The 27,279-nt window shown below is 37.6% G+C and overlaps 1 protein-coding gene across 1 annotated transcript in view; it reads right to left on the bottom strand.

Moving 5' to 3' along the window:
• HECTD4 (HECT domain E3 ubiquitin protein ligase 4) overlaps window positions 1-27,279 on the bottom strand; it is a 112,387-nt gene that overhangs the window by 79,010 nt on the left and 6,098 nt on the right. Inside the window, exons 2-21 of the mRNA XM_019507221.1 lie at window positions 24,232-24,321; window positions 23,727-23,857; window positions 21,366-21,474; window positions 20,762-20,900; window positions 19,738-19,908; window positions 18,451-18,643; window positions 15,238-15,399; window positions 15,021-15,134; window positions 14,140-14,280; window positions 13,517-13,749; window positions 12,885-13,030; window positions 11,036-11,106; window positions 10,143-10,248; window positions 9,324-9,444; window positions 7,778-7,906; window positions 5,864-5,988; window positions 4,869-5,022; window positions 3,430-3,530; window positions 2,229-2,427; window positions 650-769 (exon numbers count right to left, since the gene is read on the bottom strand). Of these exons, the coding sequence (XP_019362766.1) occupies window positions 650-769; window positions 2,229-2,427; window positions 3,430-3,530; window positions 4,869-5,022; window positions 5,864-5,988; window positions 7,778-7,906; window positions 9,324-9,444; window positions 10,143-10,248; window positions 11,036-11,106; window positions 12,885-13,030; window positions 13,517-13,749; window positions 14,140-14,280; window positions 15,021-15,134; window positions 15,238-15,399; window positions 18,451-18,643; window positions 19,738-19,908; window positions 20,762-20,900; window positions 21,366-21,474; window positions 23,727-23,857; window positions 24,232-24,321 (2,755 nt within the window). The remainder of the gene's footprint in view (window positions 1-649; window positions 770-2,228; window positions 2,428-3,429; window positions 3,531-4,868; window positions 5,023-5,863; window positions 5,989-7,777; window positions 7,907-9,323; window positions 9,445-10,142; window positions 10,249-11,035; window positions 11,107-12,884; window positions 13,031-13,516; window positions 13,750-14,139; window positions 14,281-15,020; window positions 15,135-15,237; window positions 15,400-18,450; window positions 18,644-19,737; window positions 19,909-20,761; window positions 20,901-21,365; window positions 21,475-23,726; window positions 23,858-24,231; window positions 24,322-27,279) is intronic.

The following is a 27,279-nucleotide window of genomic DNA, read 5'->3' as shown; positions in this document are numbered from 1 at the left end:
TATAGGACAAAAAAGGTAAGACTGTGATGCACATCCACTACATAAGGGAAGTGATATTATATGAATCAGAGAAAACATACTGAGCGCATTCTCGCATTTGCTTAAGTGAATAGATCTATACGAATTTCAATGGGTTTCCACTAAATTTCTATTTCTTAAATATACATATTAGTTTATTTTGTAATCCGAACCAAAATGAGAGAGAGAAAAAAATGTTATACTTAACAGGTTTTAGTGGTTTTTGAGCTATTTGCAAGATACAACTAAGACTCCCAAGAAGTTTGTATAACCTCAGGTTCAGTAGGAACTCGTGCTACATAAACACACGCGTGCAGAAAGGTACTGTCCCTAAAGTCTCAGGGACTGATGCACAATTCTTTTCTTGTCCTACACAATGCTGCTAATGCATCCCAGCATGACAATGCAACATAAGTTAATGTCAAAGGTGACGCCATACTCATAAAAAGGGGCAACCCTAATGTAGGACAGGAATTCCTTCCCCAGGGACTCTTAGCAAGGGCCCTCAGCAAGGGTAAGCTTACGCTCAAATACTTGGACTCCACAGCTACAAAATCAGTTAAAATGATGCTATACAGTTTTCAAGAGGGCACTTTTCTATGTGAAATATCGTTGGATTGTAATACTGTACCTTTACTAAGTCTTTCGGCCAACCAGTTCCTAAGACACTACGGCTGCCATATCCCAGTGTATTGCCTCCATACTCAGCAACCTTCCTACTGTTTGTGTTAGGACCAGCATAGATCACCAACTTCAAAACATAAAATACACTGTTAGACTGTAAGAGAAAAACAAAAAAAATCTAATAATAATAATAATACTTAGCACTTGTATAGCGCTTCAAATCTTCAAAGCGCTTCATTAACACTGATTAACAAATCCTCACAACAGCCATGTGAGGTGGGAAGGCAAGCATTATTATCCCCATTTTACAGATGGGGAAACTGAGGCAGAGAGGAGTTAAATGACTTGCCCAAGGTCACACAGCAAGTCTGTGGCAGAGCTCGGAATAGAAATCAGGTGGGTTCCTACTTCCCAGGCCCAGCTCACTAGGACATGCTGCCTCTCTACAATAAAGGGATTGATCCTGCTCCTTTTGAAGTTAACAGGAATTAAGTTTTCCAGCTACTTCAATTGGGAACATGATGAGGCCCAAAAATTTCCCCAAAGAAGTGCTTAACCAGTCACTGGTGACAGATACATTATGATGTATTTCTGTTAATAAATCTAATATAGGTACCACAGGACTCACTCTATTATGTTACAGAACATATAGCAACGGTTACTAATCAGTGAAAGCAGCTCTATAATTACAAAGGAAAAATGGTAGTAGCTACAATCTTAAATTGAAAATACTCGTTAATATTAATCCATGTAAACAAGCCATTTGTTGTCAGAAAGTTATCCTTTCCAGTTCTGCCCAGTTTGATACAAACTGTGCTGATCTACAAAGGAGACGGGTAGGTTTAAGTTAAAGAAACAAGGAAAACTGGGTGACATAGAAAATGCAAATGAATTCAACGTTTTAAAATACAGAAAAACCACCTTAGCAGTCATGAAATGGATGTAAACAAACAAGACTGGCTTGGGTTTGCGGGGAAGGTAACTTTTCTGGGGGCTGACAGATTTCCCATTCAATTATCACCACCCTGTTTTGGTATATTAAAAAGATTTTTTTTTGTATGCAGGCTAGTAAAGGAGCCAAATTCATTAAGGATATGCCAACTAAGTTTCTTGTTAAACAACGTAGTCACTAGACGCTATGTTCTACACAGGCCCATTGTAGGCATTTAGTGCATACCCTTTTGCAACTTTTCTTAAAAGAATGGTGGGTGGTAGAGAGAGAATAAGATGCAGGAAGATCACACTGTTCCCATCTCCCTGCCCTTTCAGAGTAACTGCCTTTGAACATATTCTCTTGTTTAGTCGAGCCTAATTCCACATGTTCCAGGAGATAAGACCTACACCATTCTTTTGGGATACTATTTCGCAGCTACCTATCACCCCAGATAATTTCTCTCAGTCTTTAAATTCTAAGATCCTCTGATCAGAGGGAGGCCGTACTACTGTAAGTTAAAGCATCCTAAATTATCGTCATTGCTAGAAATAAGGCGCCATGGAGAGCGAGTGGCAGCCAAAATGAAAATGAGAGGTATTCATGAAAGAAACACTTAAGAGATAAGCAAGTTGCTGTACTGGCCCTTGCTTACCTTATCATAATCATATTGTGAGGAACATCTGCTATCAAATCTAAGGTATAAACATCGGGCTCCTGGAATATGTACAGTTTCTTTAAATTTATAGTTGTCCCTGACAGGATGTACTGTTTCTACAGTCTTCCCAGCGGCCCAGGGAGCTGGGATCTTCAAGCCAGTGAGAAAACCTGGTTCCTCTTTCTCTTCTAGCATTCTGAAACCAGAGAAAAGCAAGAAGTTACTACTCATAACGTACCTGTTTAGTTTTGTAGTAAGCATTCAAGACACCGTAACATGCTTTTCAAAGGCCCAGTGATGCTCTTCAAGTAACAAAAGGCAATTAAATACCTGACTAATTCTCACTTCAAGCAGGAGTTGAGTCTTTAATAATGTGAACACTTTACATATAAGTAAAAGATACCAAGGGTCTACCTAGTAAATATATTTTATGGCGTTTTAAAAATTTAAGCAGCTCTAGAAAAAGTTATGTATTTTACTGAAAACGGATTCATTTCTGAATGTTAATATAAAAAAATGTCAATCTTTCTTCCTGAATAGCACTTGATAAAAGATAAGATTATCATAAAAGAACACATATAACTTTCACTCCAGGTCAGCAAACGACTGAGTGCAAAACATGCTGTTCATTGCTGTTTCACAATACATTTCACGTCTCAAAATACCACCTTAATACCGCCTGTTCTTAAACAGATGCAAGTTGGAAAAGTCAACTGCTAAAACTGAAGTGCAGCTATCATAACAGGTTTCAAACAGAAAGTATATGCTTTTCATTTGTGACCCATGATTTAAAGCCAGAACTTTAGATAATTACATCTTGCCCATTATAACTTAAATTCCAATGCATTTTCAATATTCTATTCTGCTACAAGACATGGCATTTTGTTATAGAGCTCTCTCTGATTCTAGACTATAGAAATTCTTTTCAAAAGTTTAAGGGGCAGAAATGAAGCTGTACTTTATTTAAGCATCTTGATTAGACTGATTTTTCAATTATTTACTTCCTTTAAAAAAAATCAAATACATTTTGTACATCTTTTTATGACTTTGCAAGGAAATTTACAGACAACTATAGTATTGACCCTTAAGATTCTTGCTTCTTTCATTCACTCCTAAGTAATGTTCTAACCAGGAATGCCATCAGTAATGAAAGGTGGTACATAATAGGAGAGAAAAAAATTGATCTAACATCAATCACCTCTCATCAGGTAACAACTTGCTCTTCTGGTCTGATGTACCACTGGGGGAACTGCACACTTCCGCAAAAACTGGAGACTGAGTTTTAAGCAACAAGGCAGTCTGTAACATAACAGGAGTAACTTTAACAATACATAAACAATACATTTGATGGTAAGAGTCATAGAACCACAGTCAAGCAGGGTTGGTCGGCGCCTCAGGGAGTCATCTAACAGTTTAGCCCCTTGCTCAAGGCATGCTCATCCCTGACTCAACCATCCCAGTCAAGTGTCTGTTCAACCTGCTCTTGAACATTTCCAAGGGATGGAGATTCCACAGCCTCTCTAGGTAGCCGGTTTCATTGCTTAACCATGCCCAGTCAGAAAGTTCTTCCTAATAGCCAAACTAAATTTCCTTTGCTACAGTTTGAAGCCATTGCTCCTACTCTTGTCCCTTACAGCCACAGAGAAGAGTCTAATCTTCATTCTCTTTAACCACCCGTCAGATATTTGAAGGCTGTTATCAAATCCTGTCTTCTCTTCTCCAGAATTGCTTGGGTTACTGAAACAGGGTAGATCTGTACCCTGAAGCCTGTTAATATTAGCAGCATAAGTATTAACGGCAGTGTGTCTTAAACTTGGTTGGTCACGTTGCATGGAATCTGTTTCCAGCATCAGCAGGTGTCAAGCAGCAGCTCTTAGACTGCAATCCGTGCATTAATTATGCCCGGTCATATGGTCCTAGCTCTTCTCATTGTTCTCATTGTCTAAAATCACTTCTTAAAAACATACAAAAAATCCTATTTTGAGTAAACACTTGCTGTTGTTGCCACAGGGAAGGTGTGAAATTGTTAATATTAAGGGAGCTTATGAAGGTGTCTTGTAAGATACCGTCATACCAGAATGTCTGAGCTAAAGTACTAAAGCAAAATTTACTTCAGCTACTGCAGCCACATGAGTGCTGTCAAAATTAAGGAACTTTTTTGTAACTTAACAATTGGGTTGTAAAAAATCAGCAGAAAGCTAGAACTATAGGCAATATTAAACTAACTTAGTCATTTCTTCCTAGCCTTTTCCTGATACACATAACAAAAGAACTTGGATAGAAACAACACCTGATGGCTACTGGTAACTGGGTACAACTCTAACCATGCTTTGTTCCTTATACCCTTCCTATAAAATAACTGCTACCAGCCACCTGCTGTCAGAGACAGGGTACTGGGTATGCTGGACCTGTGACACAGTGTGGCAATTCTTATGATTAGCTGATATTTTTATGCCTCAACACCTTGGAGGCTGCATTACCAGCACAGTTCATTTTAGGTATATATTTGAGATAATATGTTGTTGTTTTTCTTCAGCCTACATGTTGTGTTTTGAGGCTTACACATGAAAATGCCACTAGTAAGTTTAATATATGCATTTAAAATCATTAATTATAGCTACTATAAAAATACCATACCTGACTGGTATAAAGTACCAACTGTACCAGCTGAGGCATCAGTGCATCAGCCATGGTAAGAGTCTGTAAATTTGGATGCATCAGGGATGTCAGTAATACAGGAAGCAAATGACCAAGCATGGTTGCCTTAGTAACTTGTTCCAGGCCTTTTAATCTGCAAAAGTCAAGGATATACATAGGAACATTTCTTTTGTGAGTTGCCATGACCATTCTTATATAAAGAAATGAGTTTCATATCTAATGAGACTGCATAAATGATTCAAACTGTGGCAGCAAATACTTATACTCAAGTGCATCAGTAACATCTATTAATATGTACAGAGTACATTAATATTTTTAAATCATAAATTGCAAGAACCAATAAGATACGGCATGCAAGACAAATTCTGGAAGCTGAGGTGAAGGGTATTAGACTTTCAGGCAGATCAAGGCAGACCAAGGCAATGATGGGAAGATTACATAAAAATTGATCTGGAAGGGATGGGCAAAGATGTGACACGGTGGAAAGGGACTGCACAAGACAGGAGAAGATGGAAGGCTCTAGTTATGGCATACAGGCTCTTGAGGCCTATAAGATGAGAGACAAAAACAGAGAGAAACAGAGACAGACAGACAGACAGACAGAAATAGAAATAGCCAGAAGTAGAAATAATAATGGTATTAAACTGCGGCTCCCAATCTGTGGTACGTGTACCACCAGTGGTAGGCAGACAACCTGTCAGTGATACGTGTTAACAGATTTATTATAATTACTTTATATGACAAAAATTTGCTGGTGGTACTTAAAGTTGTATCATTTTAAATTGGTGGTGCACAATCTGTTAGAGTTTGGGAACCGCTGATATAAAGAAATAGCCCTGTCCTCTTTCAACAACTTAATTACAAAGATACAAATACAGATAATGATACCATCCTTTTACTGAGCCATTCTGTCTATAAGAAGGGCAGCAGCTCACCTTTTTCAGACTAACAGGTATTTAGGCATCTTGTCTTACCTCTGCTCTCTGTCAGAAATGTCACTATTTATAAGAGCTGTAGTGACTTGTTGCAGCATTTCTAAGACTTCATCACATCCGGTCAGGATTTGTGTAGCAAGAGACAAAATACTGGCCTTTAACTCCTAGGTGCAAAAAGTTAGACAATGCTTAAACTCCTAGAGAATAAAACAACTGAGCAGCAAAAGAATGGATTTCCAAATTAAATAACAGTAATGCGACCTGGCAGGCCTGCAGGAGTAGCTTCATCCCAGACTTAAATTTGATTAATGTTAAGCCCAAAAGTGCTGGGAGAAACTAGGTGCATTTTACTGGATGCACATCCAGTTTCTAGAGAGGGAAGCAATCCCCAGCACACAAGAGCAGCTACTAGCCAACCAAGGGTCTGCACCTGATGACAGAATGTCCTAGCAGGTTTGAGGATCACTGTAGAGAGAGAAACTGAACAATGAAGACATGGATGAATAGTGAGAATGACAGACAACTGTACTGAAACATTCAGTATTTACCGAATAAGCTTGAACAGAAACAAACTACCTAATATTGCAAGCACAAACTCCTATATAAAGCAACAGACAAACAGCCCAGCAACAGCAGTTAGTAAGATCACAGTATAACGTACAAAAACAAGACAAGCATTGGGACAAAACTGAGAATTACTAACAACACTATTCCAGCATCAACGTAACTATAACCACAGTGTAATAAAGCTTGAACCAACAAAACCACTCTAATACCTCAATGTCATACTTCCCATGACACCCGCTGGGGTGAGAAGAAAAAGGTGAGCTTTGACAAAGCTCTGAGGGTGAACAGGTCTCAAACTATTACAAAGCAAGGAAGAAGGTAATTCCACATGACTTAAGCTCAAAACACACTCAAAAATATATATAAATGATGCCAATTGAGTGATGGGAGGCCAAACCATTTTCTGAAAGCAACAGACTCGCATCTAAATCTCAGAAGAACTGATCTTTTTTTAATTAGTTGTTTCACAGCTATAAATACAGAAAAAAACATGTATATGCAGATGACTTCCTACATATTAATTTTCTGTCCAAAACATGCCTTGTGTACATCTACACAGGTGCTTTAATGTGCATTAAAGTATCACTAAAAAAGCATTCTGTTTAGTTAATGTGCATTAAAATAAGCTAATGTGCATTAAGCATTACTTAAAAACTGATATTTAGTTCATACGCAGTAAGACAGGCTAATGTGCATTTTCCTAGTACTTCACAATGGAGGGCATTTGCACACATGCTTACGCTGTAGTGTGGGGTGCTTTTAAAAGTGCCCGGCACTGTGGCATGTGCAGTTTTCTAAGTGGCAAAATGCGCATCAGTGCTGAGAAAATGGCAGTGGCGTGCTTTTAAACTAAAACACGTCAGAGGTGCTTTAGTTCAAAAGTGCACTGCCACCATTTTCTGCGCACTTATGCACATTTTGCTGCTTATACAACTACACACAGCACAGCACAGTGTGCCTCAGCTCGATTAATCGAGTCTGCTCTGATCCACCCGACCTCTGATGCATTGCAGGACAAAAAGGTATGTGTATAAACGCCTGGAGATACTAGATTTAATGCACATTAACTAAAGCGCATTAATGCACATGTAGAGGTGCCCCTTAATGGCTAAATATGAAACCCCTTTATAAAAATTTTTAGGAGGGAGGCACTGATGAACTCATTAAACAAACCAAGGTCAAGCAATGACATTATACAAAAACTAACCATCGATTCTAGCTGAAATATGGAACGGTATTGGCTTTCACCATGTAATGCATCAACGTAACAAAAACTGACAAGACGGCACACAAAGATTCTACCAGTAAGCTGCACTGGAGACAGAAGAACTGTCAGAAGAACACTGGCCGGAGAAAGCAGTACTGGGAATAAAACTTGGTGTTTACCTGTACCTTCAATGTCTCTCCCTGCAAGGAGCTGTCACTGTCATCATTTTCATCAGGTTTAATCAATATAGTATTACTGAGAAGGTGATTCTGTACGGCCATCAGATACCGCAAGCATGAAGACGCAGCCTTTAATATAAATAAGCACATTTTACATTATCCATCCTCTTTAATCAAGCATGGCACAGACAATCCTTGTGTGTTTTCAAAATATGAACAAGAAACAACCACGAAAAAAGAACAGAGTGTAAGGAAAACAATTACTTCTCTTGAACAGACTACTGCCACCGATCTACACTGCTTCTGTTGTATCAGCAGAATTTCCCTACTTCATGCTAAAGTGTTGGGAGCAATGGCAAACCACTGAATTTTGCAAATTAACAAATAAATGAAACATTTGAAAGCTTTACATCTTGCATTATACTTTATTTGAAAAATTGCAGCTGCAACTAAGCATTAAATATTTACACATATATATTGTAAGAAAAATGACATCTTAACAAAAGACCTCATTGCAGAGCTCAGCCATAGGATCTTTGCTGAAAGGCAGGACATAATTGGTTGGCATGTAATTTATGAGGAGTACAGGGTCAATAAGGTTGAAATGAGAATTAGCGATTTACTACTGCAGTAAATCTGAAACACTACACATCCCAAACCTCACCCCAATTAATATTTCCCAGTCACTGCATCCTTCCATTCTGTAAGCTGACTCTGAGAATATTTATTTGCATTTCTAACATTTTAAGTATCAGCTTTTTCTCATCTCCTATTTCTGCACCTACAGCATTCCTCCCCTCTGTATGCACCAGTTTATACGACTCTGAAAGGTTTTCTGTTTTCTATCCTATTTTGTATATTACTTTGAAATTTTGAAGGATACTATATGAAAGTATTTTTTTAAATAACTGAAACAGCTGAGTGACAAGGACAATGTATCAGTCCGCAACCCTGCACTGTTTAGAGCAGTGTTTCTCAACCCGTGGATCACGCCCCAAAAGTAGGTAACAAGAATATAAGAAATGGTTCTGAACAAACTTTAAAAATGGATCAACAAACTTTAAAAATGGATTCTACACTAAAAGAGAAAAATGTGGGAAACCGTGGCTTTCCCCTTGCAGACTGCCAGAGTTCCAGCCTGCAAGGGGCTGTTTGGGGCCCCCCTGCCCCACACATTGGAGGGGAGGCACGGGGTAGTACACTGGGAGTGAGGGGCACTGGGTCAGGACTGGCCATCAATGTTTACAAATGGGTCTGGGTACAAAAAAGGTTGAGAACCACGGTTTAAAGGATCACTTTGCACTGAAGGAATGTTACTGTTTTTCAACTGTCTTTTTCCATTTATGGGCATTTCAAATTTGTAAGATTAATCAGGTTTCATGTTTGCAACAGTATAACTTAAAGAAGCTACCTCACCTATCTTTCTGAAGGCTACATCCTGAGTTAGTTATATTTCTACGCATTAGGAGAAAAACGGCTGGGCTGAATAAAAAGAAAAAAAATCTTAAGCATATGTAACATTTTTAATCAGGTACATTTTACTTACAGGCACAGTTGAAAGAAGCTTTTGAAAGTCATCTTTAGATACAGTTTGGCACTTGGTGATTAAGACACAAGATTCTCGAACAACTATCTTGAGAATGTAGTGCAACAGCTCATCATTTAGTCTTTAAGATTCAGGAAAGATAAGGAGAAGTTGATCAGGATGGATACTTTTCAAATGAGTGTAAAATCCTGACAAACCACATTACAAGTTAGGTGAAGCCAACTAAATGACTTTGTATCAGAAATGCTGAAGGACTGACATGCTAGCTAGAGCATAACATACCAAAGACACTGGAAAATTTTCCATCTTACCACAATTCATACAAGAAAAACTAGCCCTGGCTTGGTTAAAAGAGTTCAGTGCAATGGATCTGCATTCATTTTGTTCCAGTTCTGAGGGACTCCATGATGCAAATCAGTTCTTAAAAACAGACCTCTCCCAAACTTCAGTCTTGAAGTAACTTAGTTTTGTGGCAGAAGAGCAGCAATTGTAATATGGGAATGTGGAGTGCCATGTCAAATTATAGAATGCTATCTGCTCTATTGTACTGATCTGAGGACTCCACAAAAGGCTCCTCCAAAGCACTCCCGTAGCTCTACAGAAATCTCCAGAATTCCATTAATACCTCAAACTGCCCAGAGAATTTAGCGCTTCTTAGGCAAGTGATGCAGTACAATCATACAACTAGCAATACATCAAACTGCAACAGGAATATGAGCAATTTTGGCATAAAGCAGCCAAGTTTATAATAAAGCTCCTAATATGTACTGAAGCCTATTTTTCATAAGAGTGACGAAGATAAGCGTTATTCTAATTTACCTGTAATGATCATCATCTTCACTTCCAAATCTGTTGTTCTGAAGCTGTTCAGCTAAGTTAGTCAGGATCACATCACGAAGTTGGGAGAGACCACTATTTCTCTCTCCTACAATGGAATACATATTTATGATACAGATGATGAAAACTTATAAAACAGCCTTTTATAGAAACAATATTTGTTAATTCATAAAGCATCTGCTTCCCATACGCTACAGACCAACAGTAACTACTCTTATTGTTTACTGTGGTTCTCTACAGACAAAGGAACTTATTGGAAATTCCTAATTTCCCATCTTAAATTCTGAGACAACATTCCCATGCTATGCAAAACAGGATGGGACATGATATTTATTGGAAGAGATTTTTAAACCTTCTTGATTTCAGACCAGTGACCTGAACCTTTTAGGACTCAATACACTCCACATTACACTCAAGGCACCCCTCAGAAAATGCCGCCTCTTAGCTTTCACCCGTTTTTTAGCTACAGAAAAATAACAGACAGATTCTTCTGTTGTAAACAACTCAGAAAGACCACAACAGGTCAGAATGCTTTTGACACTATATTAGTGTATCTAACAGTGCTAATACTGGGTGGCATCCCACAACACCCTTAAAAGGATCTCACAGCACCACAGGGTGTATGGCACCCTGGTTTAGAATCACTGCTTTAGACAACTGCAAATACTCTGGTAAAGAATAATGTGTGAGACCTAAAACATCATATGACTTCCAAGAAAATAATGATGCTGGTGGGATCAGCTAAGACTCACTAGCATTCCTAAACTGTTCTGATCCCAGAAACGGAAGAGTGTTCACCACAAAATAACACACATCTTCTATTGCGTTTTCAATTACAGGAATTACTTTCCAAAATGACAATAAGAACTTCTTACCTTCAGTTAAGACCAACTTAAGTAAGTTATTGATTTCTGCTTCTCCAGGATATAGGATATTTAAACCAGAGCTAAAAAAAATAAAATAATATCATATCGACAGCTGCTTTCTCCTGCTATTTAGAATCATAGAATTTATATTATAGAATTTATACTATATGTTAAATAAGTTTTGCTCCCTAAACAGAGGATTCTCTTGCCCTGAGCCATTTGCTCCCTCTTAACTCCATGGCTGACCATATCCAAGTAGATTTGAAATAAAGACTCAAAATCATTAACTCATGGAAAATCAATGAATCATATTTCAGATTTGATTCCAGATTTGTCCAAAAAATCATGAATTCCAAGTCTGAAGTACAGGTTAGTATCTTAATACCACAATAAGGAAAAGGAAGGATTTCTGGTCTTCACTGATCTGCTCTTTTCTTTATCTACCCCAAATGTTCTAAGAGATTTCCTGACCAAAGAAACATTTAAATAGTGTAACAATAACTTAATTGTTGCCCAATATCAATATATGCAGTGAACAAATCCAAAGACATTTTCAAATATATTCTCCCATGCACTTCAATGGTTGCAAACCTTGTGGAACTTTGTGGTTTGTAACTAAAACACACAGGTTGATCTTTGGAAGATTTTGTTCTCAAGCCTTGGAACACTTCCCACTTGAAAGCAGATTTAGATCTGTGAACAGAACATTGGAGACAACTTTCCTTGCCCTTGAGATGAACATTATCTTGTTTTCTTGATAGACAATTGCCTTTTTTTCCATTGTTATTGTCCTCTATTTGGCCCTGCGGCTGTTTTGACAAACCATGGAAAAGAAGTCATTCAGCTTGTAGTTCAAGTGCAGCAGCAGCACCATCTAGCATGCTGGGGAGCTGAAACAGCTGTTCTGTGTAAGCTTTTCAAGGGCTGATGTCTCAGCAGACACACTGTGTTCACTCCCACATGTGCACAGGTTTCTTGTCTCTCCTCCCTATGTGATTCACTGGACAAATGTGCTATCCCCTCTGTAATTTTTCAAAGTGCTCATCAACCTAGAAGCATCCTCCACAACCCACTCTGCTTGCCCTCACACTCCTGGCCACCTCCCAACAATCTCAACTTACTTTGTGAAGCACTATTATTTACACCTAACACAAATATTACCTTCATTTTAGAGCATATGCAAACTTATACATTACAGCTCAAGGAAATCACTTCACCCATGACTGAAGTATGGACAAATGAAACTATTATGCTGGTTTAAAAGCAGGGGTGGAATATAGCAGATTCATCTGAACTGCATTACCTCTTTCATCTGTCCTCTTATGCTAATAGAAGCTCAACTGCAATAATTTTACTCCCTCTTTCATTTAGGTAAAATTATTGTGGGTTAGTTTCCCATATTGTGACAGACAAAACTTATTATAATTGGAAAGTCCTTTTAAAGCAATGTAATTGCTTTGTCCATCTACAGTCATTAACTGTAATATTGCAGCTATTCAACACCATGCACCTGATCAGGGTGACAAAATAAAGATGCTGTAGCTAATAAAATCTACTACTGAGTTTTTAAGTAGATGTAATGTAAGCTATTACCTAATAAGTCACCATAACCACTTAATGTATCCTCACTATACAAACTACATGCTAGATTTAAAAGATGCAATGATACTAATCTAAAATTAAATTGCTGAAGGCACAACTAAAACCTAGATTCTTGTAATAAAATTGAGGCTAGCTGTACTGTTAACCTGATTAATCTGGAAAGCCTAAAAACCCTCTAAGCCAATCATAATACTCTTTTGTAGCAATCGGTCAGAGCTAGGATTCACCTGGATCTGAGTAAACAGCTGATATTTACCTGATTGCTAGGCAAACCTCCTTCTGAATTTCAGAACAAATCTGGTCCTTTGGTGCCATCAGTAACTGCCACAGTAACAGGCCAGATCTTCTAACAATGTCTCTGTTTCTCTCAGTTTGGGGGCTGAAGAAAAATTTTAAAACCACCTGCAAAAACAGAAAGTTAAAAGTGAATTTTCTCCCTGCTCTAGAGAAATCCTTAAGAAAAACATCTTTAACAGTGGCTTAATGGGGAAAAGAATTTTGAATATTTTTGTTGCTAAAACCCTAATTTTGCACAGGATCCCTCAAAATTTGCAGCTGAGTCAGGAATTAGATCCAAAATCTCCTGAGTTTCAGGCTAGCAGGTTAACAAGACAAGCCATCCCTCCTACCCTTGCACTTCCTACCCTCTGGAACCTTTCCATTCTGCAAAATGGGGATAAGTATTTGCTTCTCAGAGTCCTAATTTTAGGCTGGAAGGCATTATAGAAACAAAGAGAAATACAATGTCAATTTTAGGTCTATGTCCATTAGTTTTTTTACTCAACAAAAGTCACCATTCCTTTTTTAAAAAAGCTTACTTTTTAGCCTGCATTCTCAAAGATCTCCTTTAGAGAGCTGATTCTAAATATATTTGAGGTTAGTTTATACCTGAAAGACAACAAGGATGCAGCGTATAATGCAAGTGTCTCCATTAACCATGGCTTTCTCCATGATGTCACAAATACTGCTGAGATGGTGTGCTTCAATTGGATGTTGCTTGCCCAAAAAATTTGTTACTGGGAGATTGTTACTGGCTGCAAGTAGATTGAGTTGGTGGATGCACATGGCACCAACATGGTGCAGTAACTGGTTGATAACCTCATTTGTGGTTATAGCATCCCCTACAAGGAAAATCAAATTTCAATACTTCTATGAAATGTACACCCACATTTAAAATACATTATGAAATCAGTATCAGCATCAGGTCAATGCAGCAGTGTTTCTGTTACCACTTACATGAAAAGCAAAGGATTTCTGTGCAATATTTTTAAGCACTAAAGACAGTAAAAACCTGGTATCTTTCAAACACACATGCAAAAACATCTTTTTCTTCAGTGAGATCAAATAATTTTGTCCAATAAGTATATCCACTTTTGCATGGAGCAGTATGTTGTGACTTTCTAAAGAAAGTCTGTTTAGCCATTTATTTGAATTTACAGTATGCTACTGTAAATTCACTTACATATTTCACTTGCACCTTATACAAAGTGCTGATAGTAGGTTTACCTCACCTTTGGGCTCTGTAATGATATGGCTAACTCCTAGTCTCTGACAGACATAATGGAAAGCTTGGTTTCCAGGATTACACCATTGATCAATATAGTCATTAGAGCATGTCCAGATCATGTTATTCATAGTATCATAACATGCACCTGCAGAGAGAAAAAATAAATACCTGTATTAAAAAATATCTGACTATAGCAAATTCTACCATAATATTTTTAAACCGAAATATTGCTATATCCGGTATTATGCCCTCAATTCTATCACATGGCACACCAAGCTACTTAAAAATAATGGCTGGGAATAACAAAATATTAAAAGAATTTTCCTAAAGTTGTTAATGCATACCCTTCCTCTTCTCTCAGAGAAACATGTTAGTTCTATATTTAGTATTCCACCATGATCTTATCACTCATTGCTTGCTACCATTTGCAGTCAACTGAAAAGCTGGGGCTGTATCAGATGCTACTGTTCCCAAGAAAAAAAATCAGATAAAATGGTTTCACAGTTCCTTTTCTACAACCATTCACATACTCACTAATTATTCACATACTACATACTTATAGAAAAAAGAGAACAAGAAGAAGATTTAGAACAAAAATTCTTCTATTATTCTCTTCTGCTAGGATTTTGCTCACGCCTGAAGCTGGCATGTTACTTATATGTTGTATAAGGCTGAGAAATGAGAACCAGGATCTTCCTCCAGTATGTCCTGAGTTTTCACTTCACAAATTCTTGTCTGCATTTAGACTTTTACAAAATTTAAACAATCCATAAATCTGGGAGCTCATAAATTGCTTACGAGGCATGGCCAACTGAAATGAATTTAGGTAGAAAACAGGTTGCTACATTTACTGCTTGGTTCTCATAAAATGTATCTATTTATTACCAAGTCCAGGTACGAGGGCCCCACGTCCAAGTGAGCTTCCTGCAGCATCAATGAGATCCGCTCGGCTTGTGAACTGCCCATCCGAAATACTGAACACCAAGCTAGAAGCAAGGACTTCGGAGAGAAGAAGAAAAAGTCTCCAATTAATCTCTCCGAAGTTCATCATATTTTACAGGAGTGAGTTTCCTTAGATATGCCAGAAACACAACACACTTACTTTTCAGTGATGACAAACCACTTGAACCACCAAACAGTGATCGTGTAGCAGAGCTGCCTGATCCACCAGGGGGTGGGACCAACATCACCAAATACGTTCCACATGTGTAAATGGGAGATTTTCGTAACATTTTTAGTGGCAACCCACAACTAGTGTTGGCAGCTGAAACATTAAATAGAAACTACAGTAAAAAATGTGTTTTTCTGAACAATTAAATATGTAGAATATAATAGGTGGCAAGACTTATAGGCTTTGGTTTTGGAATTTAAATAAATTCACCAGAAATTCTGATTAGCAACATTTGTGCAGTATTTGGAAGTAGCCACTAGATCCTAAAGATCCTTCATAAATTAGGTGTTAATCCCTAAGGGAGCATACATGGTTTCAAATGTATTTTTCAATACAATTTAGAAAAAAAAACACATCTTTAAATATGAATAAGAATACCAAGTCTTAGTTTCCACTCCACCCTCTCCATAAAAACCTAGCCAAAAAATGAAAACAAGTACCTAACACAGAGAGGCAGAGAGACATCTGCCATAGGGACTACAAGGTGATAAAGTACTGGGGGCAATATCTTAAAGCCAGAAAAGGTTTTAAAGACAAGAGGCCCCCTGGGATTCATCATCACTTTGCCTTAACACATCCTCTACATCTATTAACCAATAGTGAGCTAACCACCCAGAGAAGCAGGTTAGAATGAAGCTGCCTCCACCCTTCCCCAAGCATTATCTATTTGGGGTTCGTTCATGAGCAACTCAGAGTTCTCTTTCTACAACACTTCAATCCACTACTTAGCCATATATGATCCTTTTAAAGATGTCCACATATCTTCTTTTTCTATACCCTGACACAGTCTGTAAGATCTGTACAAACTTTAAGAAAATATTTACAGAAAGTATTGTATATTCCACCCAAGCTTCTAGCTTTCCAAGTACTTAAGTGGTAGCTGGATCTATGAAGTATTTAAAAGTTCAGAACTTTACCATGATCCAACATTAGCCAGTGAGCCCAGACCCCCAGAGCATCTTTGGGAGAGGAAGAGAACTGTTCAAGACCTAACTAAAATAAAATCTTGCCTGGGGGAGATACTTAAAAAAAAAATCCATCAAAAGCCATGGAAGTAATAAATATACCAGTTTCATCAAGGAATCTTATTAAAACAATCCTAAATTATTACTGTCAAGTTCATAACAAAGTAATGTTGTAATATTTACAATACATACATATTTTATACCAACATCCATATACTTGCCTTTTCATCAGTAATAATATAGGACACTATCAAAGAAGAGAAATTCCACCACAGCCCCAAAATGAATAGGGTATGATAGAAAAGCTCTGAATGGGAATGATACCTAGATGCCTCAAACAGCATGGAGTATCGCATTTGAGCATCTCTTGCTCAAAATGTATTTATACAAGGTTAATGAAATTTTACAACATACACTCTGTCACTTGCATAAAATATTAAGAATAAGATTAACTGTTCTCACACAGAGTACACCGAGTGGTGCAATATCAAAATTCATTTTGAAAGCCTCTGATATCAAACAACAAGAAGCAGCTTATTTAGGATTTTCTGCAGTATCCTATTCCTAGTGAGAATTAATGATGCCATAACAGAAGTAATTCATTATGCTATCATTACAGATCTGTCAGTGCTTTAATTACAAACCACTGTCTAAAAATAAAACATTTGTTTGAAAAAAAAAGTCCTTTTATATTTCTTGGAGGATTCTTTTTAAGGATCTCTACCCCAGTATACTACAAATGCCATTTTTGACTGCTTACAAGATACTTTCTACATCTAGCTTGTTTTCCCCTTTCTCCCATTTTCATCCCAATTTCATTAACCCCCCATGGGATACAGGTTCACTATCCTGGCAATTAAACTCTTCCTTCACTTTTTTTCTCCAATGTCCAAGCCTGCCAATTTTCCTTTTCAAACAGTATTGCCAAAATCTGTCCTTTCTTCTCTCTACCCATAACCAACATTTTGTCCAAACCTTGTTAGAATCAGATATGTAACTATTCAAATGTCCTTTGTCATGTCCATTAGGGGGAAGAGGTGATCATCACATGACTTCAATCAACTCAGAAAGCACTTGCTAAGCTCACAGATCTTGCTTACCACTCCAAACAGGCTTCAGCCCTGCTCCAATCCCTTCCCATGCTTTACTTACTCATCCACATAAAGGCGGGTAGCTTTGTCCTTAAGAACGTATACATAAGGAGAAGCTCCCTGCTAAAACTTATTTGCTGAGAGAATAAGCAAGTCAGTTCTGTCTAAAACACATCTTTCCCACATATGTGTAACAGTATCGGTTTTATTTCAGGATGTTCATGTATATCTTCTGGATTTTGAAATTTTCAGTTAAGTAAATTTCATATAACCTATGGAAAGTTTACAAGATGCAGTGGCAAAAACATTTTTTCATCTACTTCAGGAGGTTTGCTGTAATGTCAACACAAAGGGAGATTGAGGCCTTTCAAGAGTAATTTAGGGGTGATCTGCAGTGCAAATTCGCTTGATATTTTCCCTACTTTTCTACAATTATTCCTTTTAACAAAATAAGCAACTAAACAAATTACCTCCAAGTTGCACTATATAAGTTGCTTCTCAAATAAGAAATTATATTTTCTCCACTGCAGTATGCTATGTTAAACATAATGCTTAAAAGGCCAATGCATCCTGAATTGTACTTAATCTTGAAATAGTTGTACTGAAACTGTGGAACTAAGTGATGAGAAAGGTACCAATCAGTGTGATTAAGGGGGGCAGAACTGAGCCATTCAAGAGCATAGCTTCAATAACAAGATGTTGGGTTTACAATTATAGCTCCTGTTATTCAATGCTCAGCTTCTGTCCACTTCCAGAAGCTTAATTCATATTAAGATGAACTACATTTTTTCTACTAGACTTCTGAGTGTTAACCATCTGCATCAAAGTACTTTTATATAAATATTTCAAAGTTATCTTTGCAAAGAAGTTAACACAGCTCAAAAATATTTTAATACACTTGTAGGCAAAAAACAGTATTGTGTCTGACAGCAGTTGAAAAGAAACTAAATATAGACACCATACACACAGGTGTGCAAGATATGGTATGTACAGAATTATTTCTCTTGCCACATATAGTAGTTCTTAAAATTATGCATCATTGAAAACAAATGTGCTAAACACGTGAAACGATAGAGAATGTTTCTAACCTGCTTGATCCTCTTTCAGGGTATTGGAGATGGTAGAGCCAGTTAGTGCAGCCAGTGTTGCTGATGGGGAGGCTCTGTATCTTGAAAGCCTACTCAGAAGCATTTCATTAATACTCTTTGCAGACTCTCCCTCTTTTCTCATTAGTATGATGCGTTCCTGTAGAGGATTTGCTATGCATACACCATTTTCTACCTATTCAAATGGAGAAAAATGGTCTTTAGATATAAAAATTTCTAAGATAAAGGAGATAATAGAGAACTTCTTGCAAAAATTATTTAACAAGGTAATTGCTGTAAATATCTAGATAGATTTATTCTGATTAAGATGTAAAACCAACATTCCTGAATGTAATACCTTCAGTCCCTTGGAATGCAGAACTGTTAGTCTGTTTTCCATAGCAATAATTAATTTCTATAAATGTATCTATAATTATACAACCTCTTATTTTTAGGGTATATTATATGAGATTTTTTTAATCATTAAGTTTGAGAAGAAAGGCCTTGCCGTCATGCACAGCGCGAAAAATCTGAAGGGAAAGTGTCCCTTGATTAAGTAGTTTGGGATAATATGGAGAAGGCCTACAACTAGAAGGTTTTACTGCTGTACAGCAAAGAAATGGCAATACCAGCAAAATGATAAGCAGGGCTTTTGTTAGGAAAGATGCCATTTTGATAAATACTAACATTTTATACAGTGTTGAGACAGGAGCGTTACACTGTTAACACTTCCTTTGCATACAAAGGGGCTGTTGAAAGGAAAAGAAATCCAAACTCTAGAGATCTCCAAAAAGTGTAATTTTTTTGAAAAGCATTCAGATTTACTTAAAAGCCAGTGATTGACAAGTTTGGTTGCAAAGTGAATTATGCAGCTTTGCATATACATGACTTCTGTGAAAATGATCAATTTATTTTATTTATTGTGTTACAATGGAATAAGGCCAATCTGGAATAAACAACTTTTGATATATATTTCACATTTATATTCAGTTATTTATTTCAGCATGAAATGAACCAAGAACAGTGATGCAAATATATTGCACATACTGTACAACTGTTATGCCAGCATGCCTTTTAGAGTGCAAAACTTATAGCTTGACTTTGTTTTGTTCAATAGTAGTTATTTGCTGATATTTTTATTATTTGTTAGGTTACAAATATTAGCACTTAAATCCATCATTTTTGTGTCTCCCAACTTCACTAAATGTTGGCATTTTAAAGTGCTACTCATGTTATCAAATTAAGACAGAGTAAGAAAGCGGTTGCAAAGTATATTTAAACTAAACTTACTATGAGTTCAAAAATGTCCATAAAGACAGAGTGTCCCTTTGGTGTTTTTTCATTGAGGCTCGCAGGAGACCAAATCCAGTAGAAATAGGTACCGTCTGAAGAAAGATGCACGGTGGTCATAGTGCTGCCAACTGGGAAGTGATTTACTGGCATTGGGATTATTTGACACACCTACAAGTAGAGTAGGAAAGCAAGAAAAAAGGAGAGAGTCTTACCAGTTCACATTTCACAGTCTGTTCTCAAGTCTAGCAGTACATATCAAAAGGGTGTTTTGGTATTAGTAGCAAGGCTTGTTAGGCTTATTTGTGCACTTTTAATTATTAGTTAGTTTGAGGGGTAGCATATAATGTTTGCCTACTAGAAGTCCGTGCTAGCAAGACATCTAAATACCCATCTACAATACACAAAAAGTCACTGGTTTCAAATTGCAGGAAAGGTACACACATTTTTCTAATGGTATCATACAAGTACTAACAGTTTTGTGCTTTCCCCTACTTTTCCAAAATGTTAACTTCCAGAATCAAAATGCTGAGTTTGAGGAAACTCACTGTATGCAGTTAGAAACAACAAAACAATTTATTCTTTTATTTTTTTACTAGAATTTCTTTAATCCAGAACAGGAAAAAAAATCCTTTAACCACGTTGAGAGAAAGTGTGGCTGGTCTGCAAAACACAGATTCTGAAGAGTAGCAAAGATTTACACTATTCTTACACTTGCGGGAAATGGAAGTGTCTGGGAGTTTTGCATCCTCTAAAACTAGTTGATTTCCCACCAAAAATCCATTTTTCTTTGCCTGTGTTCTGCTACTACTAGTTTGTGGTCTGTATGCACAAGTACTGTGACACCATAGATGGCTTGTTAGCTGTCATATAACTCTTTCAACGAGGAGCTACAGGTAGTTTCATGAAGGGGAATAAACAGACTCTGAGCATAATGGAACTAGACTAAATATTATGACAAATGAAGAACATTTTTACCAACAGGTTTCTCTCTCTCTCTCTCTCTCTTTTTTTTTTTTTTTACCTGAAGTGTATGCTGATCAATGACCTGGAAAAGGGAGTGAGGCTTATTATCAAAGGAGACAGGACGATGAAGAAGTTTGCCATTGCCAAAAGCAACCCAACCAGCCTCCAGCTCTTCGTTACGACAGTATACAAAGCCTCTGGAAAAAAGGATGGTAGGATGTTAAAACCTTTAAATATGCTACATCTTTTCAGAACTGTCCCGAACTCCTCCTGACCCTACCTACAGATTCATGTATCTAAATATTTAGTGCTGTAACGCTGGTTTTATCTTTCAAAAATTATAAGTAATGAACTAGTTATTTGTATAGTAAATTCCATAACTAGAAACCAGTTTGCAGTTTAACTAACTACAGCTTTCAATATGTTAACAAAAGCATAATAAATGATTGCCTAACTTGGATGGTGCTTAACAGCAATAATTATCAGAGGGGAAAACCAGTAACAAAATCTGATTCCCTGAAAAATTGGTTTAATAATAGTAATAAAAAAATTAAGATACTTAGCACATCTCATTTCCTTTGAAAAGATTTATCTTGACAAGATAAAAAATGAGCAGAGGAAGAAATATAACAATGTGAACATTCAGCTCTGCTGTGGCTTACCGTAAAGTACCATGTAATCCAGATCCTAATTTGCTTATTCCTCTGCCCACTGAATTAGTTGTATAAAGATAGAGTCCATCTGCTGCAAGACAGCGCCCTAAATCTGCATCTGAAATGGGAAGGAAATGATCAGAGACCTTTAACAGGCAACACAAACATGACGATCATGTCTGTTACACTCAGATCAATGACTGAAAACCTATGGGAGACTCTCCTCTACACTGATCAGAATTAGTACTGTAGTTTTTATACATAGTTATTCATTGTGTATTCCTTCTCACTCTGTAGGAAAAAAACAGGCATCTAGGACATGTATTTCACTAGTTTCTTATTTCTAGGTTACCTTTTCACCCTAAAGTTGCAGCCTCAAATCCCAGATGGCTCTTGGTTCATAGCTGAGGCCACAGTTACTGTATACACAGATAAACAGCTCATAGACTTTACTGGCTGCAGACTTTTAAATCAACAAATATAGTGCAAGCTGGATGGCTGCAGTTAACTGTGCTTGGGAAGCAGGACCTGTTCAACAGGACTAACTGTAGATGGAAAATGCTTCATCTTCATTATCAAAATCTAAAATGATTTCTTACAATACATTTTTAGCATTTTCTATTAAAGGGCAGAAAGGAGTGGAGGACCATTTTCTTTTATTTTCTTGACAAGAATGCAATTCTTCTTTCCAGAGCAGTGGTTCTCAACCTTTTTAGACTCAAGGCACCACTCAGAAAATGCCAGCTCTCATTTTTCACTCATTTTTTGACTACAAAATAATAATATACTATTTCTTTTGTTGCAAAGAACTCAGAAAGACCACAACAGCTCAAAATCTTTTTAATGCTATCAATTCCTATTTGAAATCTCTGGGTTTATGTTGTGAATGATGTTTGTACACCCAAGACTACTAACACTGTGTGGCACCTCATGGCCCTCTTGAAAGCATCTCAAGGCACCCCAGGATGCTGCAGCACCTTGGTTAAGAATCACTGTTCTATGGTGTCACAAGAGGCTACTGCTGTTCACATATCAGTACCAAACGGGAAGAACACACCTAAAATGTATTAACATGCAAACTTTTCTGCTCAAGACCACCCCTGCTGCTTAAAACACTGTTTGGAGCCTTGTGAAAAAGTGTACAGTACCCCCATACAGTTGTAACATCATTACTGATGCAACTCACCTTTTCTCTTTATAAGTAACCATTTGTTCCTCTGATGTTTGTTAAACTGAGAAAGATTTTTGATCAAGGAGGACCTCATCTCTAACATGTTTTTTTTAATTGTCAGTTACAAAAATATGAAATTCTAAGTAAAGGGGAGGAAATGCAGAAAAATCTGATTCACTGTTGACTACTAAGGCTAGGGACCTACCAAATTCACAATTTGTGATTTTTGTGGAAACCATGGATTTGGAAGGTCCCCTGTGAAAAAGTTGGCAGCGACTGGGAAGGGACAAAAAAAGAGAAAGTGCGCTGCAAAAACAAAAGGGCAGAAGGTCCTCCGTCCTCAAGCAAGAGGGAGGGAGTTTGGGGAGCAGGAGGGAGGTAAAAGAAATTTCTGCAGCAGAGTGCAGCTGATTGGCTGAGGGGCACCAGAAGTCCCACCCCTCCCTAAAGATTGACAAAGGGCCATTGGCCAGAGACATGGCAGAGGGGGAAACATGGACAGACAACACATGACCCTGCAACACTCCACTGTGAAAATGGAGACCACCTCCACGTTCAGACCACCAGCTTTTTTGTAAATGACATATATTAGGTAGGTTTCTAACTATGGCACACACTATATAAAAACAGGGATATTAAAAAAAACCAGTCTATTTAATGGATTTGGGTGCTCTGCATTATAGATTCAGAAACAGAGAATCTAAGCTTTCTTTAAAAAATAAAATATTCTGGCCCTCGTGGCTGCCAATTTAACTGTGTACACATGAACAGAGTGCAAAACCAATACTGTCATCTTCCTGAGTTTGTACTATACACCAATGCACCAAAATAACAGTGTGGGTAGCCTTGTAAAATTAGATCCCTGACCATAAAAGTAAATTTGGAATGTGCAAGATGGAAAAATGACAGCCAAGCTAGCCATTTTACTGTGCAAAGGTGGAGCTCTGCAGATAAAACAGCTGTCTGCCCATTTCTGTAGGGCCCATTTACGCTCACTTCTGAAAATGTGACCTGTGTGTTCCATCTGATTGCAGAGTGCTCCAGTTTTCTGTCATTTGATATATACTGTGACTGCTTTTATGCTGTTTACTAGAAGCAGAAAGCACTTTCAGGTTCTAAAGATTTAAAAGCACCATATCATTCCAAAATGTATCTTTCATTCCCTTCATGGATCCTGTCCTAGTTGTAAACTAGCTCACCTTTGTTTTCAGTGCCAGAACCACTGTTGGCATCAGGTGCAGGTAACATATCTTCAAACCCCCAAGATACTATGTGTTTTCCTCCCAACAAACAAGAGGGAGATCCAGGTCCCCCTTCTAAAAGCAGCAACCTTTAAACAACAGAGGATAGATATAATGTAAGTTATGTAAAGAAAAATGTCAGGAAAACTATGAACACAACAATTAACCAGCTCAAAAGCTAAAGATAAAAACATTTTAAAAAGTGAAAATCTTCATGTCAGAGTTCATATTAAGTCATTCTAAGGAAATTTCAGTGGTTTAATTAAAAACATACATTAATGGACTCATCAAGAATTGGCCTTTTAGTACTGTCTTTCTGTAAATTGACTGGATTTTGATCTTTCCTAGAGCTTTCAATTTTCATTGAGTTAAGCCATTTAGTTACATTTCAGGATGGACATTTTATCTTCGTGAACATCTGCACATTTTCAGAGTTGATAGAAAACACTAAATTACTACCTACCTGTATAATACATCAGCCACAGGCAGGGATCCCAGATCTGTCTGTTTCTGCAACAAATGTACTGTATGAACAAAGGTTTTCAACGATCCCCTAGGAGAAAAATAAAACTAGGGATTAGTTTGTTGAAAAGAGAATGAATATGCACACAAGGCAGCTCTCAAAGGAAAAAAAACAGGCAATTAGAGTATAATGTCCATCAGTGCAAAATCTCAGTGATGGCTCTCTTTCTCACAGAACGCTTCGCAGTTTGCATCCTTCACCTGGATAATCCCTGTCTCATGTCAGAGGTGGCAACCGTCAAGGATGGGAATGTTAGTTATCGGCCAGCCATAACCTCAAAGCAGCTCCATGAACAATACGCAAGGAAAGACTTCAATTGGGGAAACTTCAAATGCTTCTTCTACATCTTCTCCAATAAGACTGCCACATTTACATATTTGGTTAATCTGATGAGAGATGCTTACTTACACATTCAAGTACATCTAGTTCCCCCAGGAATAAAGTTAGATTATCATCAGCTAACAATGGTAGGGCTAAAGATGGCCAGTCAGCTATGAGTTGACAGTATTTTATTATCTAGATTGGCTGAAATTTTAAAAATCTATTTTTGAGGGCATGTTTATAATAACTTTTTAAATAGGAATTCCTATTTAAATATGAATGTGGCATTCCTTCAAATAGCCTGCTCTCTGTTAAAGAGAGCAGAATATTTGAAAGAATTAAGGTATGACATCCTCCTGAAAGGATTAAAAGTCACTTTACTGGAGAAACTTTTAAAAGTTTGTCTCTTGAAAACTTAGTCTCCACGACAGCTCTACTTCAAATTGTACTTTTTGTTGATTAGTAAATTGTAGAATTTATATATCAGTACAGTTGGATCTCCTAATGGTGAATACATTTTTCTGGAATTAAAAAAAGTATTTTTTAATAGCTATTTTATAGGTTCTGATAAAATTATGAGATGAGTATTAAAGGATGGCTTTGTTTCAAAATTTTAAAAATTTATTGAGCATGAAAGAGTTGACTGTGCCCTAGTTGTGATAATATTCAGATGCAAATGCACTAAGTGTTTCTGAAGAATTGCAAATAATTAAGTGAAGAGATTTTTTTCCCCTAGATGATTTCTTTCGCTATGGGTATCTTTGGGTTTTTCCCTCATAAATGGCCATTCTACTGTTTGTCTTTAATGCTTCCCCACAGGCTTTGGGAGATGTCCCTGGTGCCAGTTATTTCAAACTGCTGATGTCTGCATTTTTTTTCTTTTATAAGATAGGAAAAACTCCATCTAGGGACCTCTTGAGATGCTTAATTTTATTTCCCTCTGAAAACTTCAGTGGGTCATTCAAAAATTAGGTCTTATATTCTTAGGAAAATGAAGCCCCCAAGACTGGAAAAGGGAATCTCAATAAGAATCTCCTCTTAAAATAACTTTCATATGAGTGTGTTTAGTGCATGGAATTATTTTGAAATGTAAAAAAATCCCTGACTTTTGTAGGTAAATGAAAGAGATCTCAAAATACTATACTACACTGTAGGTAAAGTAATACAAATCTGTTGAAAAAGATCTGCGTTTCAGTTTTTTCACTTAAAACTGTGTTTCCTTTACACATTGAATTGAACTAACAGTATTTCAAAACTTTTTGAGAGCTGTCATCTGGGACAGAAAGAAATAAACTGAACATGATAAATGAGGCTGTGTTTTACCCCTCCTGCTTGGGTTAATAAATTCTTACATTCCAAAGTCATGTTTAAAAAAATAAATATTCCTATCTTATCAGTTTAATCTCATCTACCCAGGATAAACTTGACTGAATACCTTGTATATAAAGGCAATTTCCAAAGTAGAAGAGTTTGCAAAATACATTAAAACTATATGAAGTTCATCATTGACTTCAGTGGACGTGCACATCAATAGGTCAAACTACTAGGGCCAAATCCAAATCGAACTGGACAACCCTTTAATTTCTCTGAATCAAATCAGAATCCTCCAAATCGATTCACAGAGATTCGGACATAGATACAACTTTAAATGTTTTTTCTACATACCTCTGGGTAGCAGGAGGCTCATAAATGCTGTGATGCTGGGATGCGTGGAGCATCCCACGGGAGCACAGAGGCTCGGCAGCAGACCTGGAAGTGGATCAGAAGCACTTCTGGTCCGCTTCTGGATCCGCCGGGGAGCACGCTGGGGAACGCCGCCCGCAATCCCTGGCTCAGCAACTGGTGCCTCCTGGGTCTGGGAGAGGGAACGGGGAAGAGGAGAGGGGTACCTGGGGTCCCCCCACAGCTGATCGTCAAGCCGGGGGTGCATGCGGGGGGCATGCCCTGTGTGCTACCCAGCAGACCTGGAAGTGGACTGGAATACTTCCGGTCCACTTCCAGGTTTGCTGCCAAGCACGTGGAGGGCCCCTCCCACTCCTGTGGGACACTCCATCTGCCCCACCATCACAGCTTTCACAAGCCGTGCTGGTACCTTGAGGTATGTAGAAAAAAACATTTAAAGCTGTGTCTATGTCCGAATCGCTGATTCGCTGAATCAGCATCAAATTTTCAGATTCGGCCTAATCAAATCAGGGACAGTGATCCAAATCAACGAATCAAGTTGGTATGGCAGGGGGTTGGATGGATGGCAGGATGATCTGCTCAGGTCCCTTCTGACCCTACCAACTATGAAATCACTGTCCCTGATTCAGGACAAATCCGAATCAAACAGGGCCCACTTTGCACACCCCTACAAACTATAGCAGTCTTTTTTCAGATTCAGTGTTGAAGAAATCTAGTACAACAGTACCTGATAACATTCCTCTCTCCATGTGTTAGTTTCTATTCCAAGAGACAGTTTCCTTTGGATTAAAACACTACTTTACCACTTTATTCAGAGTTAAAATGGTAGACAAGGTCTCAGCTAAAAAATAACTTTAAAAAAAGTTGAGGCCAAGATTTTCAGAATTCACTATTGATTTGAGGTGCCCACCTTGAGATGACTTAGTTCTCAGAAAGGGATGAATGGGATTCCAATAAATAAATGACTGAATAAAAAATATAAAT

Source organism: Gavialis gangeticus, unplaced genomic scaffold (genome assembly GCF_001723915.1).
Source record: "Gavialis gangeticus isolate Ggan-Ray unplaced genomic scaffold, GavGan_comp1, whole genome shotgun sequence".
Lineage (NCBI taxonomy): Eukaryota > Metazoa > Chordata > Crocodylia > Gavialidae > Gavialis > Gavialis gangeticus.
This window is presented reverse-complemented; position numbering and strand designations above follow the sequence as displayed.